Genomic DNA, 24,716 nt, shown 5'->3' on the forward strand with positions numbered 1-24,716 from the left:
GTTGTCTTTTTTTCAATATGATATTACTTCACCAGATTAAAACATTGAGAGAAAATTTTAAGAAGCAGCTGTCATAAAAGAGTTGGAAAACTGTTAGTATTTTAAATAGCTTTGTTACAATAAACTCAGTTCTAGCCAAGTAAATGTGTAAGTTTCATTTTCTGCATAACTTTCTGACTAGCTTCAAAAATAAGCTTATTCTGCTTAACTGTTCATTAATTTTGTAAGTAGCTTACAGCTAATAGGATATTCCATTAAAGCATTTTATTAAAGGGAAGCAAAGCTAATTCAGTAAATACTAGTGGTGGTTTAAATACACATAGCCTTTAATCATCTATATTGATAAATGTTAGAAGTTGACCACGTTCCTAAATGTTTAAGACATTCAGGGACAGAAGAAAGATGTTAGTTGTGTTCTTGGTACCTTTCCTTTAGGCCTTTTTGTTTTTAGTAGGTTCTAAACTTACTATGAATTTACATTGAAGAGCTCTGGTGGGAATGTGCCTCATGGGATAGAATTTACTTTACAGCCTTGCCAACTATATCAAGACTGGTTTTTCTAATTTTGATTAGACAGTATGGCCAGATACTTGAATAAAACTGGTTGATAAATGGCTTATATATATAGTATTTACATGAGAGAATCCCTAGGGTCTATAACTATAAATACTTAAAGTTTAAAACTGTATAGTTCATGAGATTTTGTTATAAATATTTGCCTTTTAGATTATTGATAAAAGCAAGAGAGACCCAACAGAAGAAATTGAAATCCTCCTTCGTTATGGACAGCATCCAAACATTATTACTCTAAAGGATGTAAGTAGATTCTTTAACATAGATCATTTGAATCAGTTGTCTAACTCACATTTGGAATATTTTCAAATATCAGGTGGTAGATAAAGAACTGAAGTACATTTGAGAACAGTATATGTAGCATAATTCCATTTATAGTTCATTTTTCTATTTTTGCTTTAAGGAGAAAAGTATTTCTGACATTATTGCTTTTAATGTTTGTATTTACGTGAACTTTTGGGTATTAATTAATATTCAGGAATAACTAGTCTCACTCTCCATGGACTCCTCAATCTTCCACACTACTGCCAGAGAGATCTAATGCTCTTCTCCAACCATGTTACTTCCCTGCCTAAAATTGATACCCCCATCACCACAATCCCCTGCCTTCCTCTGGGGTAGTTCCGCACTTCCTCACACACACTGTGCTTCAGCCATTCTCTAATATGTACAATTTTTTTGAGTATGTTCTGTTTTCTCCTGCTGCTATATCTTTGAGCGTATGATTCCCTTCTTTACCTGGCTCATTGCCCTATATCTAAGACTTAGCTAAGGGACTACTCCCTCCAGGAAGAGCCTACTTTGCTCATTCCTACCTCTAGTATAAGTGGGATATCCTTTCCCTGGGCTTTCATAATGCCGTACTACCTATGTCTCTCATATGTCTTTGCTATTGGCAAAGGGAGTGAGCTCCCCAGGTGGCACTGAGTTTCTCTTGCTCATGGTGTTCACACAGGCAGAAAGGCCATATCTGGGTGTTGTAGACCAGACGTGACACATGGCTAAGTAAGCCAGAGGACTTCTAAGGTACCTTTAACCTTTCACCTCTGAGATTTTGTGAACTCAAAAATGTACCCTCCTTTCTCCTTCTTAGTCAAAACTCCAGTGTCCTCAAATTAATTTATCACTGTTCATAGTTAGAAGGAAAATGTTAAAGTTAGTCGCATTAAAATGTGAAGCTATTTAACCTAAGTGACTCTTGAACAGAACCTCAGAAAATCTGACCAAGTAAATTAAAAGTATAGTTTCTCTCAGCCCTGCCCTAGAAATACCTGAAGTGTCACTATTTTTTTCCTTTACTTCTTTGTTCCTTCCCTCATTCATAGTCTCTGAAATATCCCCCAAATTTTTGCTACAGCATCTCCAACATTTTATTACTCTTATTTTTATGTCTGTTTCTCCCTACAGAATATAAACTCTTTGAAGGCAGTTACCTTGTTTTCTCCATATTTGGGGTCCCAGCACATACTATACTACTATAGTTAAATAAAGGTTTCCAGTAATGCTATGGTGATGGAAAAAAAGGAACTAAAGTTTAATGAAGGTGTGGTTTCAGTTGGGGATTGCCCGGAGTACAGATCCAAAATTACAGTGAGCTTTCTATTTCTACCTTACAAGTTTACTGGTATACTTCTGTGTGGTTGCATAGAATTTCTCTTTGCTACTTTATCTTTCTGCTTAGTTCTTGACCACAACTTGTCTTTCAGTTTGATAAAAACCAGAATAATTCATTTGTACTGTGTATATAATCTATAAGTTTTTCATAACTCTTCTAATATATATAAGAACTCTTTTAATATATATAAGAACTCAAATTATATATAAATTGAAGAATTTTCAGGAAAAGCACAGGAATGTGTCTTTGTACCAGTTCCTGCCATCATCAATAAATAGAAAGGAGATCAGGAAGACCAATGAACCCTAAACATCAAAAGTTCAGTGCCCCTTCATATAAGATGCCCATAGTTACTTTAATTTCCATGAATTAAGTTTCACAGAAGGAAATTACTGAATATATTTCTAAACAATCCTAATCCCATCAATTCCTATTTTAATATCTTATGTGTGTAAAATTGCTTGCAAATTGTATATCTTCCTGTGGTTGTGATAAGTAAAATTTTCCTTGAATATAAAATAAGTTTTAATTTCTCTTGAATACACTACAGTTTGTTTTGAGTACAGTAAAACTTCAAATACTTTTTTACATTTTAATGTATTTTATAGGTATATGATGATGGAAAATATGTGTATGTGGTAACAGAACTTATGAAAGGGGGTGAATTGCTGGATAAAATTCTTAGACAGAAATTTTTCTCTGAACGAGAGGCCAGTGCTGTCCTGTTTACTATAACCAAAACTGTTGAGTATCTTCATGCACAAGGGGTGAGTTTTTAATATAGATATGTGTGTGTTTGTGTATATACCTATGTACCTATATCTGCATACCTTTTCTCTTTTCTTCTTAAAGTTTGAGCTAAAATTGCAAAGGTAGAAATGACTACCATAATCTTAATTGTCCTATGTTCATCACCAACATATGCTTCTCCCATTCAATTTGAAGTGCTACATTGAAATCCTAACTTATTTAAATTCTTATACTTCCCAAGTAAAAATGAGTAAGATCCTCTGAGCTGGAAAACATAGCACCATTTCTGCCAAGCCACTCTGTCCCTTGAAAAATGAGCCCGTTTTGTTTAGAAGTATAAGTAAGAGTCATGGGTTGTATTTATGTATAAAAGGAAACTCTTAAAATTGATGTATTGAGAGCCAAGGTGAAATAGTCACTTGGCTTCTGACTGGTGGATGCTCTCCTCATATCTCCCTGCAAACAGATTTTTAGTAAATGGCAAAAGTCATATTTTCAAAAGAAAGGAAGTCTGGGAGGGAAAGGGATAAAGGAGTAAATGGGAGGAGAAGGGAAGAAAGGAGAACAGCATCGGGGTGAAGAATGACGTAAAGAAAAAAAATGAAAGATTACTTCTTAAGGAGTCATTTTCACTGCATTATTCTTGTTTTTGTTTGCCTTTGCCCCTAGAGGATAACAAGTGGAATCTGTTAATTCTAGAGCTTCCTGACTGCTAGCTTGTCAAGATTTGCCTGGTACTGTACCTAGAAATTAGTAGAACTCAATAAATACTCTCTAAATAAATTTATGACTTTGCAGTCATCTAAGTCTTCTGTGTTCTTTTCCCAATGCCTCTTCAGTAATTAATCCTCAAAATAGTCTGGAGAAGTAATATTTTGGATATTAGCAAATAAAACTGAGATGACTGATTAGAATATAGATTCAGAATTTGGTGATGGAAGAAATACATACGTCTAATAAGAAGTGCCAGACAGGCTGATGATAAAAGAAGTATTTGAGTAGGTGATTAAAGAACAAAAATACTTCAAAACTCTAAAGAAACAGTATCTTTGTGTTGCGACATTGTCAGTTGGATATCTAATAAGCACCTTATGCTTAGAACAAAGTCTGGATTTGTATTTTTCTCTTTTACTCCTAAACCCCATGCCTGTATCATTTAGTCTGTTAGCACACATTTGTTGTATTTGGTGTTGCCTCCACTTAGAATGACCTCCTACTGTTCTTATGGCTTGTTCATTCTGTTCTTATGGTCTGGGATCAGATGTTAGCTCCTGTGGAGACCCTCCCTGACCACTCTATTTTAAGTGACCTCTCCAGTTGGGCCCCATCTCTCTGCCTGTTTATTCTCTGGCTCCCCTACCTACTGTGTAAGCTCCTAGCATGTAGAAGCAAGGTCTTACGAGTCTTGTCCACTGCAGTGTCTGCAAATCCTTATACAATACTGTGGCATGTGATGATGGGCGCTCAATAAATATTTGTTGAATGAATGAATTACCTGGAGATTGATATTATAGCTATTTGCATTTCTCCTTAAGCCAATTACTCAATTGGACAAAGAGCAAGAAAGGAAATACTAGTTTCTGTATCCTTGCTCCAGTTCTATGTCAGAGAGTTATGTTTACATTATCAGCATTTTATAATGTTGGGATAAAGATCAGCACTAATTGTTAATTGCATTGTTTGACAGTTCATGAATAAAGACTTTAGAGTAAGGACAATATGTTGTTAATGTAACTCTTTAATTTGTATTTCAGTTTAGGTGGTTCACAGAGATTTGAAACCTAGCAACATTCTTTATGTAGATGAATCTGGTAATCCAGAATCTATTCGAATTTGTGATTTTGGCTTTGCAAAACAACTAAGAGCAGAAAACGGTCTTCTCATGACTCCTTGTTATACTGCAAATTTTGTTGCACCAGAGGTAATTGTGAGAGAGTTTGTTCGCACTATTTCAGTATATTAAAAAATGATTTGCTATGTTTAATATAGAATAGTTAATAGTTATTTAATTGAAGACCGACTGAACAAATAATTAGAATAAAATGCCAGCCCCTTTTCTTCTTCTATAGTAATTCATTCTGTCATCAGTCCACTACTACCTGTAATCCTTCTCTTGCCCTAATTTCTGTCTTTCTGTATAATAACACATATTGGCTATCTACCATCACTAATACTTTTGTGCTTGTCAGTACATATGATTAAATGGAAACTAGCTTATTTTCCTCCTTTCCTAGTGTCCTTTTAATTTTGTTTTTATCATTGTCTTCCTGTTTTTCCCTAGGCTAAAACTTCAAGGTCATTTCTTGTCTTCAGCTATGTAACTAGCTACCATCTCTTTCATTCCCTGAAACCAGTTCTACCAATTGCCCTATGTCTTCTGTTCACAGAACTGCCATCCTGGCCATGCTTCTATCACCACACCCCTGATGACTGCTACCACCTAGGTGCAGGTTTCCTCCCTCTTTTCCTTCTGTGATCATTCTGCATAATAGCTACAAAGCTACCACAGTCTTCTTCAAGCTCTGCTTTACTCAAATTACTTCTTTTTCTAAGAAATTGCAGTTCCCCATTATATCAAATCTAGAATCCTCTGCTTTGCCCCCAGTGTCTTGCCTCTTTATTATCACTGTGTGAAAAAATACAACTTTGAAAAAGATGGTAAAAATAATAGTTCACCATAATATAGAGCTTATGTGCCAGGCACATGTATTATTTCATCCTCAATAACATATAATTTACATATGAAGTGAATACTTTTATTTGCATTTTACAGGCAACCAGGTGCATGATGAGAGGTTATGTAACTTGCCTGAGGTCAGATTTAGATTTGAACCCAAGCTGCCTGGCTCCCAAGTCTGTGCTTTGTACCATGTGCTAGATATTTCACAAGAATAATAGTCAATAATGTTAGGATAGTTGGATTATAGAGTTGAGTTTTTCCCTCTATATTTTACAAAACTATTGTAATTTTATTATTTTCTAGATACATTTTTTTTAATCTTCATTTTATTGAGATATATTCACATACCACGCAGTCATACCAAACAAATCGTACTTTCGATGGTTTACAGTACCATTACATAGTGGTACATTCATCACTCAAATCAATCCCTGACTAGATACATTTTTTAAAGACTACTTGCATCTGCTCTTCCCAGTGTTACTAGAACTAATGAGGGACAGGTTTTTTCTTGTTTCTAGTATGTATCCAGTCTCTGGTATATATTGGTGTTCACCCATGGTTAATTAATCCAGCCATCTCACTTCTCCACATATGTGTTTCCTGCTTCATACAAGCAATCTGCCTCTTGAAATGACCATGTAAATGTTAGGCCTTTGCACATTCCCTCTCTGGAATGTTTTTTGCTTCGAAACCTGACTCTAAATTAATCTTCGGGAAATCTTCCATGCTCTACCTCTCCTTAGACCTGCCCTTCAACTCTGTCTCCCATTCACCATTTAATTGTCCAAGTTAAAATTTTGAAGTTCTCCTGAAATCCTCCTTCTCTATCATTTCTCCACATTCAGTCTGTCACTAAATTCTGATCATTCTGATTCCTAAATATTTTAGATCCCTCTTCCCTTATCATATGCATCTAATCTACCCTAAATCCTCCCAGTTTTATCTATAAAGATTGTTTCCTCTTTCTGTTGTCCTGCTGTAGTGCAGATTGCCACAGGCTTTCACTTAGTTTGCTACAAATTGCCTCCTATCAGGTGTCCTTGTCTCCAGTCTTTCTACATGGCAGCATTTCTTCTATACCTTGAGTTGTCTTTCTGGTGTACATACCTGATTATTTTGTTTCCCTATTTGATGTGTCAGTGATATCTAATTGACTGCGGGAAAAAAATCTGAATTTTTTAACAAGATATTTATAAAAGCCTTTCATTCTCTCTACTACTAATATCACCTACCTGAAGCTCTGGCCCCACTAAACTTCTTGCCTATCATTAAACACACTCTGCTCTCTTGCCTCTCTGCCCTTAGAATGTCTTCTGCCTTCTCCCATGTCCCTTTTACTTACCAAATCCTTAGTTAGAGGTCTAGTACAATAGGCTGCCCTCTAGCCTTCCCTCCCCATATCAAGAATAAATTGCTTCCTCATCTTTATACCATATCACTTTAGACATAATTTTGTTATAATACTTATCGCATCGAATTGTAATCTATTGATATGTTTATTTCCCCACACAGTTCGTGCCCAATAACAGTTGATTGTTATTAAATGCTTGAGGAGTCAAATTATGTTTAAGTACTGTTTTGTACTATATCATTTGTACTGTTATGTGTGTTCTTAAAAGTATTGTTTTATGTAGCCATTTTTTGATCCCCATATAAAATAAGAATTTATTAAAATAAATTTATCTTCAGTTTATTTTATATTTTTCTATGTGTCCATGGTGGCACCTAATAAATGTTAATTCATATACCAAAATTAAATTGTGTGTGTGTATATATGTGAATTAGTAGTAGTAGTAGTAAGAATATTGCTTTATTCTGTTGTAGTTTTTCTTATATGCATTGATTTGGGAGATATAATTCAGTTAACAGTCTTTTCAAATCTGTGTAATAAACAGTGTTGGGGAATTACTAATTTTTACTTTTTCTAGGTTTTAAAACGACAAGGCTATGATGCTGCTTGTAATATATGGAATCTTGGTGTCCTCCTCTATACAATGCTTACAGGGTGAGTGTATACCATATGTTGTAAGCATTTGTTCATCGATTATCTCCATTTTTAAAAATCCTTATGTTGTAATATTTATCTTGCCATTTTTCTTTTATCTAATAGATACAATCCTTTAATAATACCACATTTATAGCAGTATCATTATTGATTTCCTATAATGTATATTAATATCTTAAGATATTAAATCAATTTTTTTCATACCTCTTTATATTCTTATTTATTGTATTAGAAACATATACTATTTTTATGGTTTATTCTATAATATGTCATATCTTAAAATATTTATGTCATCATATAGTAAGTCTCATTAATATTTCTTAATTTATACCTTATCCTGGTGCTCTATGGAGCTCCATTCTGTTGATTTTTTTACACTTGGTAGATTTCAATAACATATTACATTAACTGAATTATTCAGACTACTTTTGGACACTACAAATAAATATAAAAATTACCAACCAAAAAAAGAAATTTTATTCATTAATATTTTAATTTTATTATAATCAGTTATACTCCATTTACAAATGGCCCTGATAATACACCAGAGGAAATACTGGCACGAATAGGTAGCGGAAAATTCTCATTCAGTGGTGGTTACTGGAATTCTGTTTCAGACACAGCAAAGGTAAGTATGACTTTCTATTACAAGCTGTTGAGAAAATTTTTCATAATTCCTGGTGAGAAAGAAGATCAGTTGTGAACTTTTCTTTATAAAGTAGTATTTTGAAGTAATGTTACCAAATAACTTAAACTCAAAAATAGGCCAAATTACAATTTCTTTTATATATAGTAATATATCACTAGTTGAAAAACGAAGAGGCCAGTTATTTTGTTTCTTTCCCAGAAGGCCGCGGTTGGCCTTATTATCTATACATCTAAAGCTGTTTCTTACTAATGGAAATGATTAATAATAATGGTGGTAGTCATTCTGATCTCTGCATCTACTCTGAGCCTTAAACTGCAGTTGACCTAAATTATCCCTTTTAATCCTCATAACAACCCCGTAAGAGAGGTGGCAGTATTCCCATTTCATATAAGGAAACCAAGACAGAATTTTAGTGACAACTCACCCATGGTTACACCTTAGGTGCATGTTAGCGCCTATGACTAAATGTCTGATTCCAAAGCCCTTCTTCCCTGGAATAACTGCACCATGTTCTGTTTTTGATTCATATTATGAAGAAAGGATTCTCAGCTTTTTCACAATAAATAGTAGTACAGTTTTGTAGTGTCCACTTGAAATCAATTTGAAAAGTCCTTCTGGAAGATCCCCCATATAGCATTGACTTGCTTTTCAACTCGGCTGTAGTTTCACTTTATTCATGGAAAATTCTTAGCAACAACGACAACAAAGAGTGAAGTTTTCTGTCTCAAAATAAGGAAAACATACAGGACATAAAGAAGATACATATTAGTAACATTTCTTACCGATTTTTCTTAGAAGCCTGAGTTGGGGTGATTATGTAAATAAACAGGTATATGAAAGATTTATATAGATTCTTTTGGCATAGAGCATGAAGCCTCAGTAGATAATATTTTGGTTTTATATATCACTACATTTAAAATTAATGTTAGCTTTACCTTGTTTAACACTAAAATTTCTTGAACCAGATAATTTCTTTTTCTGGGTACCTATTTCCTTTTAATTCATTTACTTAGCACCTACAACATGCTTATTAATAAATGAAGGATCGAGGGATAAAAGATGTGACTAAGATAGAACTCCTGATCTCAGGGAGCTCACAGTATAGTTGAGAAACAGCCAAAAATGTACAGCACAGTGTTGCAGTGGTACATTTTTTGTGCTCAAGAAGTTCACAGGTGATGCTTGGTCAAAAAGATTTTAGGAAAGCGTTCCAGAAACAGTGAAGGAATTTGCCAGACAGATTTGGAGGGCAGGAGGATGTAGTACATTCCAAGCTCAGGGAGCAGCACATGCTTATCCATGGTGATGATAGAATGGGAACAGCAAAATGCCTCCAGGGAGCTTCAAGTAGTTTGATATGATTAGTGCAGGGTGCAGGGGAGAGAGTAGCTGCTGAGCCCAGATTATGAAAGGCTTTGTGGATTGTGCTCAGGATTTTAGACTTTCTCAAGATAATGGGGAACTACTGAAAAATACTAAGCATTGCAGTGATCACATTTTCCCTTTTATTTAAACTTTTGGTAATGTATATATCATAAAATTTGTCATTTTAACCATTTTTAAGTGTACAATTCAGTGATGTTAATTACATTCACAATGTTGTGCTTTCATCACCACTATCCATTTCCAAAATTTTTTTATCACCCAAACAGGAACTCTACCCATTAAACGATAGCTTCCCCCTCCCACCAGCTCCTGGTAACTTCTAAGCTACTTTCTGTCTCTATGAATTTGCTTAAAAGTGGAATCACACAATATCTGTCCTTTTGTGTCTGGCTTCTTTCCCTAGCACAGTGTTTTCAATGTTCATCCATGTTATAGCATGTATTAGAACTTTATTCCTTTTTATGGCTGAATAATCTTCCATTGTGCATGCATATACCACATTTTGTGTATCCATTCATCTGTTGGTAGACACTTTCGTTGTTCCCACTTTTGGCTATTATGAATAATGCTGCTGTGATCATTGTTGTACAAGTATCTGTATGAGCCCCTTCTTTTAGTTGTCTCGGGTATGTAGCTAGAAGTGGAATTGTCCAGATTTTCCTTTTGAAAGTTCATGATATGGAACAGTAATTCTCTTCCATAGAGTCTGCCACAAACTTTGTCATGATTGCTCGTTAGTCACACCAGGTGACGTTATCAGTATTACTTGTTTTTTTTATTAAGTTAAAGCAAGTTGATATTATCTCTAATATTTTTTCTCACTAACTTGTACTCCAGTATGCATTTTTGAGTGAGAAAGAGATGAGTAAAGATGGAGAACCCAAATAGAGCAGAAAGAATTTCATCTAATTCACAGCCTGTAAGAAACTGTAAATATCTAGTAGCAGAACAGTACTTGGAATAACATCTCCCCCATTCCCAATATCCAAGCAACCACCAGGTTCTGTTGCTTCTTTCTCATAAATACCTCAGTTCTATCCATTTTTCTCTATCTCTAATGTCCCTCCTTGATGCTATCATCTTTCTCCAGTCTCCAAATTGGGGTCTCTGGGCTTGTCCCCTGCAATCCATGTTCCTCTACATTTAGTGAATGTGATCTCTCTAAAGTATAAACTTGACCACATCATCCCTTGTCTTAAATGCTCTATTGCCTCCCGAATAAGTTCAAATATGCTAATATGGCCTACAAGGACCTTCATGGTCTGGTCCCTCTCACCTCTCCCACTTCATCTGCTGCCACACTCTCCTTTACAATTTAGACTACAAATGCATTGAACTCCTTTCAGTTCCTTAATTGTGACATGTTCTCTCACACCTGAGGGCTTCCAAACATACCCCATTCTATCTACCCAAGACATTCTGTTGCCCTCTTCCTTTCTCTAATCCATTCTTGGATTATTCTTGTTTATAACTTCATCTCTCATCTTCCTCCTAAGTAGTGACTTCAAAGCCACCCCATCCAGTTCAGGTCAGGTGTCTCTTTGTGTTCCTCCAGCTTCACCTTGTATTTATTCATCCCATCAAAGAACTTATTAATTGTTCTGTAATTGATTTTTTGTCTTTCCCTTACTGAACTGAAAGCTTCATGAGGTCAGAGTTCATTTCCATCTTGTTCACTGCTAAATACCCAGTGCCTAGCAAGAGTGGCTGGCCTTTGATGGGTACTCGTTAGATATATTTTGAATGAAAAATTAAACAAGTGGTAGATGGCTTTTATAAATCACAGTTGTGTTACCAGTTTGGAGAATGTAAAACCACATAGTGATTGTATGGATATTTACTACATGCATAGGAAAGCATTTGGATAGTTGGGCAGTGTTAGCGGTGATTGTCTATGGAAGGGTGGGATTATGGGGTGTTCTTTGTGTTTTTTCCTTCTCTATATTATCTGATCTTTCTGTAAGACCCATGAGTTGCTTTTGAAGTAGAAAAATAAAATAAAAAGAATTCTGTAATCTTTTTGGCAGGCATTTGGAGTCCTCCAATTAAATTCCAGTTATTGGACATTTATATTCTGCTTCTCAGTATTACCAATAGAAAAAAAAAACAGTTTTTAGCTGAAAATTACTTAGGCATAAACCTATAAAAATGTATATGAAACTCAGAAAATCTGAGGGGTAAAAAGCCAAAGCACTTAAAGATACATGAAATGTGGCAGATGTATCTTTGTAATGCGCCAAAATTACTGTTGCTTGGAGGGGAGAAAACAGAGACTGAGGTATTATTGTTACCAAATTGTTGTGTTGACCAAATTGTTTTGAACCCAAAGGTCTGCTAACCAGGAAAAAAATCGCTAAGGAAGACTGCTCAATGGTATCTAGTGCCACAGAAAAACAAGCAAACAAAAAGATTTGTTTGTTTTATTATTATTATTACCACTGCAGGACCTGGTGTCAAAGATGCTTCACGTAGACTCTCATCAGAGACTGACTGCTGCCCTTGTGCTCAGACATCCTTGGATCGTCCACTGGGACCAACTGCCACAATAACAACTCAACAGACAGGATGCACCACATCTAGTAAAGGTAAACGGTCCCATTAAGTCAGCATTTTCCAAACTCCAGGAGAGACAGAGTCATCCAAGATTATGAGGCACCCTCTCCATGCCTCTGTCACCTTTCCCTTACATCCTGCTGTGCAATTCTGGTATGGATTCTCTGTTTGGGGTCTCCTCCCCGCCTTTTTTTAAATTAAGCCCTCCCCACTTTATATTTGTATTTACAGTTAAAATCTCCTCCCTTATGTAGTAACACATTACAACCATCACCAAAGTATCCAGCAGGTCTATAGAAAAATGCAAAGCAATAAACAGTCACAATTAGATGAATCAAAAAGTATTTGCCTTTGGGGAATAACTCTTAAATATATCATTCATACCAGTAGTGAACTGTTAAATCAGACTCTTAACTAGCAGTGCGCAAAAATTCTTTGTCATGTAGTAATTTTACTAACTGTTGTGATGTCTTTATTACTTGTGCTTTCAAATGGTTAACTATTTGAGTATTATTTTGTAGCTCCTTTTGAAGCCTTGGCCAATTTAGACCTAAGGAGGAGATCAACTCTGGAGCTTGATAATTTAAATTTTTAATTAAAAATTATTCATGGAGGACCCAATAAATTTCTTCAGAATTGTCACCAATTACATAAGTTACATGACACTTACATGATAATTGAGGCCTCTCTGTATAATTGCTTCATCTTCCCAAACAGTTTTTTTTACATGAAATACAAAGGCACCCATGGCCGTTATCTAGTATCAGAGTCTTATTCTGAGGCACTGTGGCAGAAGTACAGATTGAACTCCCAATGTTTAATGCACATGGCTCTCATTGTTTTAAGTTTTGAGGACAAACCCAGCCCATGGGCTGTTTTTCAGTTGTCATAACAGTCAACTAAATTTCCATGCGTAACTGGCAGCCACCTTTGCTTAGCCATACAGATTGAGACTGGGGAAAACTTGCATCCTAATGTTAATTTAGAGACATTAGACCTGCCTTCCTCAGTCTCTTATTTGTAAATGCCAGATTTCAGTTTGTCTGTCAATTAGAGTTTTCTCTCTTCTACAACATGCCTCTGTCCCTTTTGGGGTTGTCATGGGCTCAATTCCTAATAGTTTCCTTAAATATGAACAATCCTGTATTTCTGCACTAATGATGATATCTTGGAGTTGATTTATAGCTAACTGCTGTGGGGCTGTAAAAGTGAGTGCCTCTGTAATGTTTGTGGTGATTTTCTCTTCCAGCATTGAACTCTATTCCACATATTCCAATTCCAAATTCTTACCCATTTCCATTCTAAAGGCACTCCCACAGCAGTATCTTGAATGATGTTTTGTGACCCCATCCAGTTTGCCATTGTATTATGTGCTTTCACAATTGTCCCAAAGCACTAAACTTATTAGTCAAGGTCTCAGTAAAAAAGTGTTAGCTATACCTGTGCCTGTCTCTAGTCCTCCCAGGATTATATTCAGTCAGTCCCTTCTCATCCTGGAGTGTCCCCAAACAGGCCCCTTAACAAACAGCTTCCAGAATGGGAGGGCCCAAGGAACACAAGTCTGCTTGTGAAGACTGATATTGGCCACAGATACATTGGAAACTCTCCATTGCATAATCTCAGGGGCCACTAAAATAGGCACAGTGGATTGCCATGGTCTAAATATAGTAGGGGGAGCTTTTTTATGGGTCTTTCGAGGAGGCTGTTGAAAGAATCCCCACCATTTTCCATGTAATTTAGCAGTAATGCCTTTATAGCTATCAGTAGTTTTATTGAACCAAACTCCAAACATAGTGAAAGTTAGAAAACAACTGGCGATTGGTGCGGGATACTGATCACGTGCTTCGACTTGGCGGGCCTGGGCTGGGGGACCTGATCAGCCCCTGGGGAGGGTGGTGGGCACGGGCGACAGCGCCCTCCACAACCCCCCAGGCCTGGGAAAGTGGAGCCGGAGGCAGGCCCCATTTCCTCACCCAAAATACCACCGTTAGGAGAGGCTTGCCGGAGGGAACCGCCTTTTCCCCACCCCCTTATCTTGCCCCTGACACTCCCCATTGCCAGAGCAACTCCCCCACCGTCAGTGCGCATGCGCAGTTACCAGAACAACTCCCGCCCCTTGTCTATCAACCTCTGCGCCCTCTCTGAACCAATCCAAGCCTTCGACCTCTACAGCTACCCCGCCCTCTAATCGCCCAATATAAGCTTGTGCTCTCGCCTAATAAAGCTCTCTTAGTTTTCTTCTAAGACCCAAAAAGAACCGTGTCCTGCCTGTTCCTTCTCGCCGCCCTCCACACCTTGCACGCCCCCCCGCCGGGGACCTGGCCAAGTCCCCCGCCTCGCCTTCACCTCCGGGAAAGAGCCCCCGCCGCCGGTACCCTCAGAGCAAGCCTGGGAGCCTAGGATTTAGCTACCGGCCGCCACCCCCCCCCCAGACGAATCAACTGCGACTGCAGATTGGGGTTATTCCTACACTTCTCTTGATCATAGTGTAATTAAGGGACTCCTTAATTTTATAAAGATCATTCTGTCCAACCAGTTAGCAAGAGATTTCTGTGTTAAATTTAGCTCTTGTGTATCTGAATGCACACTAATTACCTTTACTGTGGTATTATCAAAAATTAATAATTCAGATGATTTCACTTATACTCTGCCAATAATCATATTGTTGGACACATAAGTCCAGACCATGTCTATACTGGGAGCTCAATTCAGAGAAATATGTGGTTGTGGGAACCAGCACTAGAAGTGAGAAAAAAGTAGTATAACCAAAAACTTTTTTTTTTCCAATTCTTTGGAGTATATACCTAGGAGTGGAATTGCTGGATCACATGGTAATTTTATGTTTACCTTTTTGAGGAGCTGCTAAACTGTTTCCCACAGTGGCTGCATCATTTTATATTTCTATCAGCAGCACCCACGGGTTCCAATATGTTTGTTTTTTAGGAATGTGATTCCTAAAGTAACTGAAGTGAACCACTGCTGTAAATAGGACAGCGAGGCAGTCTATGAGAATAGTAATAAGTTCTCTAGAATACCTCTTTTCACTTCAGTTCAGTACCAATAGCAGAGACTCTGGAAAACCTGAGTTTCAAGTCCTTCATGAGAACCACAGTCCAGTTTTCTGGCACTGGCTTAACATGGGAAGCATGAATCCACCTGAGTTTTTCTTTCACTTTGATAGCCATAGGGGTGATCAGCAACACTCAAAAGGGTTCCTCCCAACACCTCCTCCAAAACACCTTTATGTAGATGAAATCTCCCAGTTGATAGGGTGGCAGGCCTCCTCCAGTGGGTCCTTCCAGGTCCTTCTGGCTTACAGAGAAGAGACAGGGCAAAGTCAGCTTCACTAATGGGCTTCTCAATACATGGCAGACACAGGGAGATGTTCTAGGTGCAGCACCTCTCTCTTATGAGTGTGGGCAGTAATGGAGGAGAGCTGTGGGGTCCTCTCATAGCACATGACCTAGGAAAGAAAAAAAGGACTGCTGAAACATATCAAACTGGTTTGAGTGATTCAGTCTATTTAAGTGGTGTTTACTATAAATAAGAACATATAAGCATATGGATTTTCTAAATTTTCTTTACACTTTTCTTTCTTCTGTACAACCCGAAGCAGACTCTTTTAGGTTGTCAGCAGTGGCAGGACACAAGTTCCACAAGAACAAGCCTTGCTGCCTCTCATATTAACACATTACAAAGAAAAAAAATTGAATAGTCCTGAGAAAAGTGTGAACTGCTTATTAAGACCCCATCCCTCTCCTCCCTTATACATAATTTCAACTCCTACATTGGCCGCTGCAATTTCAGCTAAATCAGAAGGTTTCACCAGTGTGATTATTTTCATTATGAGCCTAATTAAATCTATATAAATTTGCATATGAAGAAATTATCCAGGAAAAAAGCATACATTTTGTTTTTTGTGTATATGTGATTACCCCATGTCACTTGTGTTGTTACCTTTCTTTCCTGTTTTTAGGGTGCCATGGCAGCTACATATTCTGCTTTAAACCGTAATCAGTCACCAGTTTTGGAACCAGTAGGCCGCTCTACTCTTGCTCAGCGGAGAGGTATTAAAAAAATCACCTCAACAGCTCTGTGAAGTGACCTCAGTGAGATACTTGGTACCATGGTGTAAGCTGATAGCACAAGTTCTGGCGACAGGTAGCACATATTTGAGAGACACTTGCAAGCACACACTGTCCCAGCTGGTACCCATAATGCTGCTGCTCCTGCTGCTGCTCCTGCTTTTGTCTCGCTTTAAATGATTGTTAGCAGGTTACATTTTCCTGGAGCTTAGGAAGAAATGGAAATGGAAACATGATGAAGATGTATTCACTGAATCAACAAGAAGAATAATGAACATATGACTACCACCTAAAAATACACTGAATAAAGTACTCTACACCATATAGCATTATTTTTACAGGAAATATTTCATGTCCCTTAAATATTCTTTGTTAGTTATAGGGATGGACAGTTTATGTTAAGCACTTAGCTTAAACAATCCGTTTATATTAGCACTGTATCCTTTGTGCCATCCAACATTTTGTATGTTTTTGTAAACAGTTCATATACAGTACATTTCTGTACTACTTTCTTTAATGTATACATGCCTTGTTTAACTTGGAATCTATTATTATTAATCATTTGACTATTAAATCTGGTTAAATAGCTCCCCAGGATTAACAGTATTGATGGACAACCCTAAAAACGACCAGATTGTGGAACAGCTGTTGAATGTAATACTTTCAAAAATGTACATATCTTTCCCCATGTCTGTTTCACTGGTTTGTTTGTTTGTTTCATAAAGTCAGGCGCTCTGTCAGACTAACCTAGAGAGCTGTTATGGTAGGGAAAGTTATCGTATGTGTGCAGCATGATATCAGAAGTACACTTAGGAAGTTAGTCCATATACTTTGCAACTCCTTAGGGTTCTGTTTTCCTTAATTAAGGAAGTATCGCTTGCACATTTAATCTTAAGTAGTATCCATGCTTAGTATTTGGCTTGTAATTTGGGGTTTTGCCAATATATATATCAAGGGCCTTTAAGAGTTGTGAAGAGATTGGTGAAGGAAACTTTAGCAACAGGTAATTAAAGTCCCATTGGATATTTCATGTCCAAACAGATACTCTATATTAAACACTAATTTGAATGTAATAAAACCCACAGGCCTCTATATGAAATTGGATTTAAACTTTATTATTCTAGGGAATAAAAAACATTCTTTATCAAACAAATTCTGTTCTAACCTGAAGTCAGCTAAGGTAGGCTAAGTGAGTGTTCATCATTGTGTGTTTTCTGAATCCCTCCTGATGATTTATAGCCATGTAATGTTTCCTTTGACTTCAGAATGGATTAAGCTTGCACAATGGTCACTGGGTCTGCCTAGATTACAGTATTCATTATCTACATATAATTTGGTAGTTTCCACAATTTTATTTGATTAAAGAAATTTCTGTACTTATTATTACCTGTATCTTTGCCAAGCTACCTAGCATACATCAGTATGTAATGTAAAACAAAAAAATGAGCAAGGAAAAAGTGATTTACCTTACCTCATCAAGAATCTGCTCAAACAGATCTTTCTTAGGAATAGACTAAGCCATTTACATCAGAAATCTTTTTTCCTGCCAGAAGCTTTAAATCTTCACCTAAGAGTACAAAGCCAAAAGAGTTTGGTTTATCTGAATATCATGGAAGCCATTAGTTATTCCTTAAGTTCTCATCTATGAACAGGTAACACAAAATGATTATTGCATAGAAATCGAATGTAAGCTTATCTTCTAGATTAAAAATGTATCAGAGAAGGGAATATCTGAAGATCAACATTAAGTTTTTAAAATTCTTGAGTCTGTGGGTGCTAACTATTAAAAGCTGCTTTCTGTGACCTGGAAAGAATGCTTACCCCACTCCCCACCCCCCACCCCCCACTTTATTCAGTGTTTCAATCCATGACTATCCCAAATCGTTGTCACTTTTAGAATGTTAACTCTGGGCAGGAAAAAAAGATATGTTTTCAGATTTTTATTGACACTGATGATACTCCACAGTTGGGCTTAGGTGTATTATCCAACATAATCTTTTAGAACCAGAAGTAAACAAATAAATCCTTATATATTATCTGGTCCATCTTTCTCATATTGCATATGAAGAACCTGGGACCCAAAGCAAAGACTAGAATCCTTAACTTCCCCCATTCAATTTTTTTTTCCTCTCATAATACTGTGCTGCCTTCCCTTCACCGTATCATCTGTCCAGCAGCTAAGTTAAAAACTATGTATTTCTTGGGACAATCCTTCACTGGTATATGAATACCAAGTTTATTGCTTTCAGTGATACTGCCTACTTTGCCTAATCAATTCTGGTTTTTTTTACTGGAGAAAAGCAAGTTATATATTCACAAAACTGAGGCTCTCTGCCTAAAAAGCAGTTTATGAGCATAATTTATTTCATCTGTGGTTATTAATTTCTCAAAGTCCAATTCTTCCAGGCCCCTTTCTTTGAGATCCTTGTGGGCTTCTGCCCTTCACTAATTAGTGCTGCCATGTACTGGGGCTTCTCCCAGGAGGCTCCAATCCAGTCTTAAAAATCTTTTACTGTGAAAGGAACTAGACTATCCATCCTCTTTTACAAACTTCCTCTTAGCTTATAATCCAAAATAATACCCAAAATGTTTGATTGCATTTAACATTTCCAAGCACTTACTGGAAATTATGGATTACACTACCGTTTGTTTTAGATCTTCCTTTTCAAGTGATGATGTTAAATTAAGGTAAGTTTTTTGTTTTTTAATATATAAATCATTTCAGCTCCTTCTGATTTATAGAGATGTCTTCTTTCTAAGTACAATAGACCATTGACTTTAACAGATTTGATGTAGATTCATTTATTCACAAGCAACCCAAAAGTCAAAAAAAATGTAATAATTTTTACAAGTCACAAAGTTGATATGCTGTGAGGTTGGCATGTGGGAAAAGACACTTAGTATCTGTAGAGGGTGTGGTGTGTATGTGACAGGGATTCCATGTTTCACATGCAGTGCACTCCAAAGAGTGGGTTTTAGCCAACCATTTCCTGCTTGTTCTTAAGAAATGGTTTCTGCTGGGGCCAGGGACATCATAGGTGGTAGGACTGGCCAGTTAGCTCTATTCTGCCCCCTGAGCCCAAGACTTTTCATAATGGGTTGGATAGAAAAGGGCTGGGGCAGGCCAAGCCTGGGATGAGAGTTAGTAGAAAAGCATTCAAGGTTTGGAGGCCTTGATATACATGGGCTTAATCACCATGAAGACCAGCAATACACACCTCAACATGTCTTTGAAATTCTCTGTTTCCTGGCCTTTATAAAATTATGACATAAAAATTTTCAGCTTGCTTTACATGTTTTATAGAGAAAACTATATCTTAATGCTGGTATTAAGCATTTGAGATTTACAAAGGTATTGGCATATCTCAGGAAGGAAAGGGTCAGAAAAGGTCTAATTTATGTGATTAACAAGTGTGATGGGTTCCAGGGCTGACCCTTGGTGCTTAAACCAGGAGGTTCCAGTCTAGTCCTAGAGTTCTGTCGCTCTGAAAGGTTAACTCCATGTGACTAACCTTAATTTGGATGTATACTTTGAGCCATATGTAATTCGCAGATTAATTTACTTAACTCAGTATTTTTTATTTCAATTAATGAAAATAGTCCTCTTTTTACCTCTAGATGGCTTACATTTTGCTAGTTCCCTCAAGTGACCATTGGTGGAGAACAATTAATGAAGGAGTGGAATTAACTTTCTTGGAACTGTGGTGGTCTGCAGAGCCACACTTAACCACTTTTTCCAGTGAAGAATCTGCATAATGATAATACTCAGATAAGGATGCCAAGAAGAATTTGTATCTACAGTGTGTTTTAGTATTTTTGACACTGCTGTATTCCATGTGATCTAGTGACTTGTAACTGTGTCCAGTGTGACTGTGTTCTCAATTCTGGTGACTAAGTCAACTTGCTTAGCCTGGTATTACTATCAGTCTCACATTTACCACTTTGATACCAGTCTTGTAACTGTTCATGACAGGACATATCAAGGGTTGGGATGAGAGCTTACCCTCCTACCTCCTGAGGCATTTTCCTCATTATTTTGCCATATTACCTTGAAGTGCGTGATAAGCTGTTTAAATTTCCATGACTTCTCCTAGAGCAACTAGCAAAGTATATGACATTGAATAGAGATTAATGGAAAGGAAAATTTGGAGACTAAGTTCAGAGGTATGAACCTCAAGGAAGCCTCTTTAGAGCACATAGCATTTGAGTACAGTATATGTAAAAGTATATAAGCACAGAATTGCTATAATAGCTCTAAGTAGATTAGTTCAATATCATTCTAATACTTAAGAAACCATACCCTGAGTTTTTCAAACTGATGTTTTAAAATAGAACTATTAAATACAAAGTGAGGGCACAGGGATAAAGATTTGGGTTTGGGTTTCTGTAAGTGTAGTTTACCATCTAAAGCTTTGCTTTTTAATTAAGAAAAAAAAGCTTCAAGGTATTGCAATTCTTTAGATCCTTAATGATTATGGGATGAGTTTTTAGTCTTAAAATCATGTGCATTTATTAGGTTTATCTTCACTCTTACCCAAAACAAAAGGAAAGGTGTACACCTGAGGGATGTAATTATTTTGCATTTTTGGCCATGGGTGGGAATGGGGTGGGTATCTAAACAGTTTTTTAAAAAGAAAAAAATCACAAATATTTTTCTACTATTCTGTATGATCTTACTTTATACTAGTTTCTCTCTAGTAAGGCATGCCAGAAGCCCAAGTTACCATGTCACGGGTTCATACGTATTGTACTTTTAATTGGTGGTGAATTCACATCAGATGCTTGGCACTGCTGCCATAATTAAGACATGCTTGTAAAGGATCAAATATCGCTTAATATTTTAAATTGTTTTACTTAAGAGTCAATCTGGGAAGTTTTCAAATCATGCTATTAGTGTGTAATCTGAGCTGTTTCAAATGTATCCATGAACAATCCTGGAACAATATTGCTTGTATTCCTGTCATAGAATGAGTTTTGTAATCTTTCAGAGAAATGAAAATTTATATAATAAAGTATCAAATCAATGTATGTATGTCCCTTTGATCAGATTATTTTTAAATTACATAATGGTTAATCCTTTACATATCAAATTATTCTATCCAAAGTATAAATTTTTGAAACTTAATTGATAGAATATAAAACAGGAATGTTTCTGAGTTAATAAGAAACACAAAATAACTTTTCTATGCATAGTATTAGCCCAAGGGATTTGTCAAATCAGACTCCCGTAAATCATAGACCTTACCTGATACCAAACATAATTAATGATTCAGAGGATACAAGGAAATCACCAGGCACAGGTGAAACATTCTTTTCTTAGAGAAGTCCAAAACTACCAGATGTAGGTACCAAATGCCCCTTCTCTCCCTCCTCAGGGTGCATTTTGGATTCACATTTAAAGGACAAGTTTCCTTCTGAGCAACGTATGTAGAGACACAATTCAAACAAAGGGAGTCATTTTGGTTTTGCAACATCCCCTTTTTTGTACTTCATTAATTACACAAATGACTAAACCCTATTCGCCAGCCAGTGATGCATCATAAATTCCAAGTTTTACAATAAGCCATCTAGAGAGACCAAGTATATCCCGCTGAAAGCATCTTAGAGATAAGGGCTTTTCCATTTTCTTTCTGCCAGCAAATACCATTAACACATTTAAAAGGAAATTTGATTGAAGTCATTCATTCCTGGTAGAGAGGGAATGGGTTCCAGGCTTGCTGCTAGCCCTTTCCTATCCAATTGATATTTTTTGGTAGTTTTCTATTATGATAGTTCTGGGCTTATCCACTTGGATTAATTTTAGTATTCAGGATAAGCTGTAGACTTCAAGATCTACTTGCATTACACTGAGGCAACATAGGACTGTTACTGTGTTTGTTTTCTACTGCTACTGTAGCAAATTACCACAAATGTAGTGACTTAAAACAATATAAACTTATCTTAACAGTTCTGGAGGTCAGAAGTCTGACACGGGTCACACCTAGCTAAGATCAAGGTGTCAGCAAGGCTGCATTCCTTTCTGGAGGCTCTAGGGGAGAATCTGTTTCTTTGCTTTTTCCAGCTTTTAAAGAGAGTCCACTTTCCATGGGTCATGGCCCCTGTATTAGTTAGGGTTCTCTAGGGAAACAGAATCAACAAGAGATATATATAAATACAAAATTTTATAAAAGTGTCTCACGTAACTGTGGGTATGCACAAGTCCAAATTCCATAGGGCAGGCAACAGACTGGCAACTCCAATGAAGATGTTCGATGAACTCCTCAGGCAGCAAACTGGCAACTTTGATGAACGTGTTTGACAAACTCCTCAGGAAACGCTTCGCTGGTCAGCCGAAGAAGTGATGGTCCTCTATGTCTCGCTTAAAAGTCTTCAACTGAGGGATTAAATCCAGCTGATTGCATTCCCTTGTTGTGGAAGACATGCCTTTTGCTGAATGTAATCAGACACAGTTGCAGCCAATTGACCAATGATTTAACAAACCAGACTTCTGGTTTATTAACCAGCCACAAATGTCCTTGCAGTTGTGGTTAGGCCAGTGCTTGCTTGACCAGACAGCTGAGCACCATCACGTGGCCCAGTTGACACATGAACCCAACTATCACAGCCCCCTTCCTCCATCTTTAAAGCCAGCAGTGGTAGGTCGAGTCCTTTTCCCGTGAATCTCTCTGACCCCCCTATTCTCTGCTTCCTCTTTTAATGACTTCTGTGATGAGACTGGGTGCATTCGGATAATCCCGGATAATCTCCCCACCACAAGGTCAGCTGATTAACAACTTTAAATTCATTATCAACTTAATACCCTTTAGCCATGGAGTGGTAATATTTGCCATGGTCACTTTTCTGCAACCTTGTAGAGCCAGGTATTAAATTTTGTTAATGCACCCTAAAAATTTTGAATTGACACACACTAATAAAGCTCCCCCAAAACTTAATGAGTAAACCAAGACAGGGAAATAAACCTTTATAGTAATTAAAATATTCTCTTTGCCACCTAAAATATACACCCTTGTTTCAGGTTATCTGGAAATCCAAATCGTTGATCAGAAACTTTCTTAGCAAATATGAAATCAGAACAAAGGAATATGGATATACTTGCATTCCAAGCTTCCACAGAAAATAACTTTCTCAATAAATGGCAGAATACTCATGCCATTTTATGTCTTAGTCATTGCAATACTAGAGCAAAATCACTAACTAGGTCTTTTCTGTATTTCACGAAAGTTCAAAATTGATTAGATAAAATCAGTGAAATACAATTGTTAACACATTTCAAATGCAAAATGTCTAAGCATATGACAAAACGTAAAACTATACATTTATATAATATCAATGTCAATTCTGGAAATTTTTATTTGCATGTAAATTTTTTTAATAAACTGAAGTACTATCTTCAATTAAAAATGAATTTTGAAAATGAAATATTTGCTTTTTTCTAATCTAAGAAAAAGTGCATTAATAGTGACAAAATTGACTTGTCATATTTTTGTGAAAATTTTTACAGTTACAGAAAAGGCTTTTCCTGATCCCACTAGTGAGATGGAATGGAGAGGAGATAAATAAAGCTCCAACTATTTTCATATTCAAATAAAGGGAAAGTGGTAGCTTGGAAGAAATACTTCTGAACAACTTTTTGTTTTGTTTTGTTCTGTTCAGCAGGGCCTACAATATTTTTATTGATAGTGAACAGTCATTTATGTTTCCAAGAAAGCATTTAGGTAAAGGAAATATAGGATGCTGTGGGAATATATAGCAGGGTGGCCTAGGAATCATGGAAGACTCTCTAAGGAAACAATGATTAAGGTGAGACCTTAAGGGGAAGGGGAAAAGCTAGAATAGTATTTACAGAGACTCAGAGTGGGAGGCATTTGAGAAAATGAAAGATTCACTATGACTAGAACCTTTGTGAAGGAAAGAAGCAAGGCATGAGGCTCAAGAGAGAGAGGCCAGCCCCACAAAGGCATGATAAATCATATTGAGGAACTTGAACTTTATCCCTTTTTTTTTTTCCCCAGTCATTTCTCATTCTAGTCTTAACTTCCTTTGCTACCCAGACTGAATCCCATGGCCCCATAGTTGATCACTTGAATTCCTCTCTCACAAGGACCCTGAACTTCCTTATATCCTTGTCTTTATGCCACAACCACTGAGCACAACTCCAACCCTGGATCATTTTGCTTATGCTTGTCTATACACTTCCAAATATTTGAAGGAATCATACAATTATGCATACGGATACCACTGCAACTTTGTTTTCTAATCTCAGTCAAGCCCCTTGTACTGTTTGTCAATTCTTTTGTTTTTCCTTGGTCTGACATATTCTCCCATTTCTTTTCCTTTTTTAACAGCTTTATGAGAATAATTTACATACCATAGAGTTCACCCGTATAAAGTATACAATTCAATATTTTTCAGTATAT

The 24,716-nt window shown here is 36.7% G+C and overlaps 1 protein-coding gene across 1 annotated transcript in view; it reads left to right on the forward strand.

The window, feature by feature from the left end:
* Positions 1 to 21,325, forward strand: part of LOC119524042 (ribosomal protein S6 kinase alpha-3-like) — a 34,626-nt gene extending 13,301 nt beyond the window's left edge. The window contains 7 exon segments of the mRNA XM_037822715.1: positions 727 to 816; positions 2,797 to 2,955; positions 4,698 to 4,859; positions 7,550 to 7,626; positions 8,137 to 8,254; positions 12,106 to 12,246; positions 16,191 to 21,325. Of these exon segments, the coding sequence (XP_037678643.1) occupies positions 727 to 816; positions 2,797 to 2,955; positions 4,698 to 4,859; positions 7,550 to 7,626; positions 8,137 to 8,254; positions 12,106 to 12,246; positions 16,191 to 16,313 (870 nt within the window). The 3' untranslated portion in view covers positions 16,314 to 21,325.
* The last annotated feature ends 3,391 nt before the right edge of the window (positions 21,326 to 24,716 follow it).

Source organism: Choloepus didactylus, chromosome Y (genome assembly GCF_015220235.1).
Source record: "Choloepus didactylus isolate mChoDid1 chromosome Y, mChoDid1.pri, whole genome shotgun sequence".
Classification (NCBI taxonomy): Eukaryota; Metazoa; Chordata; class Mammalia; order Pilosa; family Megalonychidae; genus Choloepus; species Choloepus didactylus.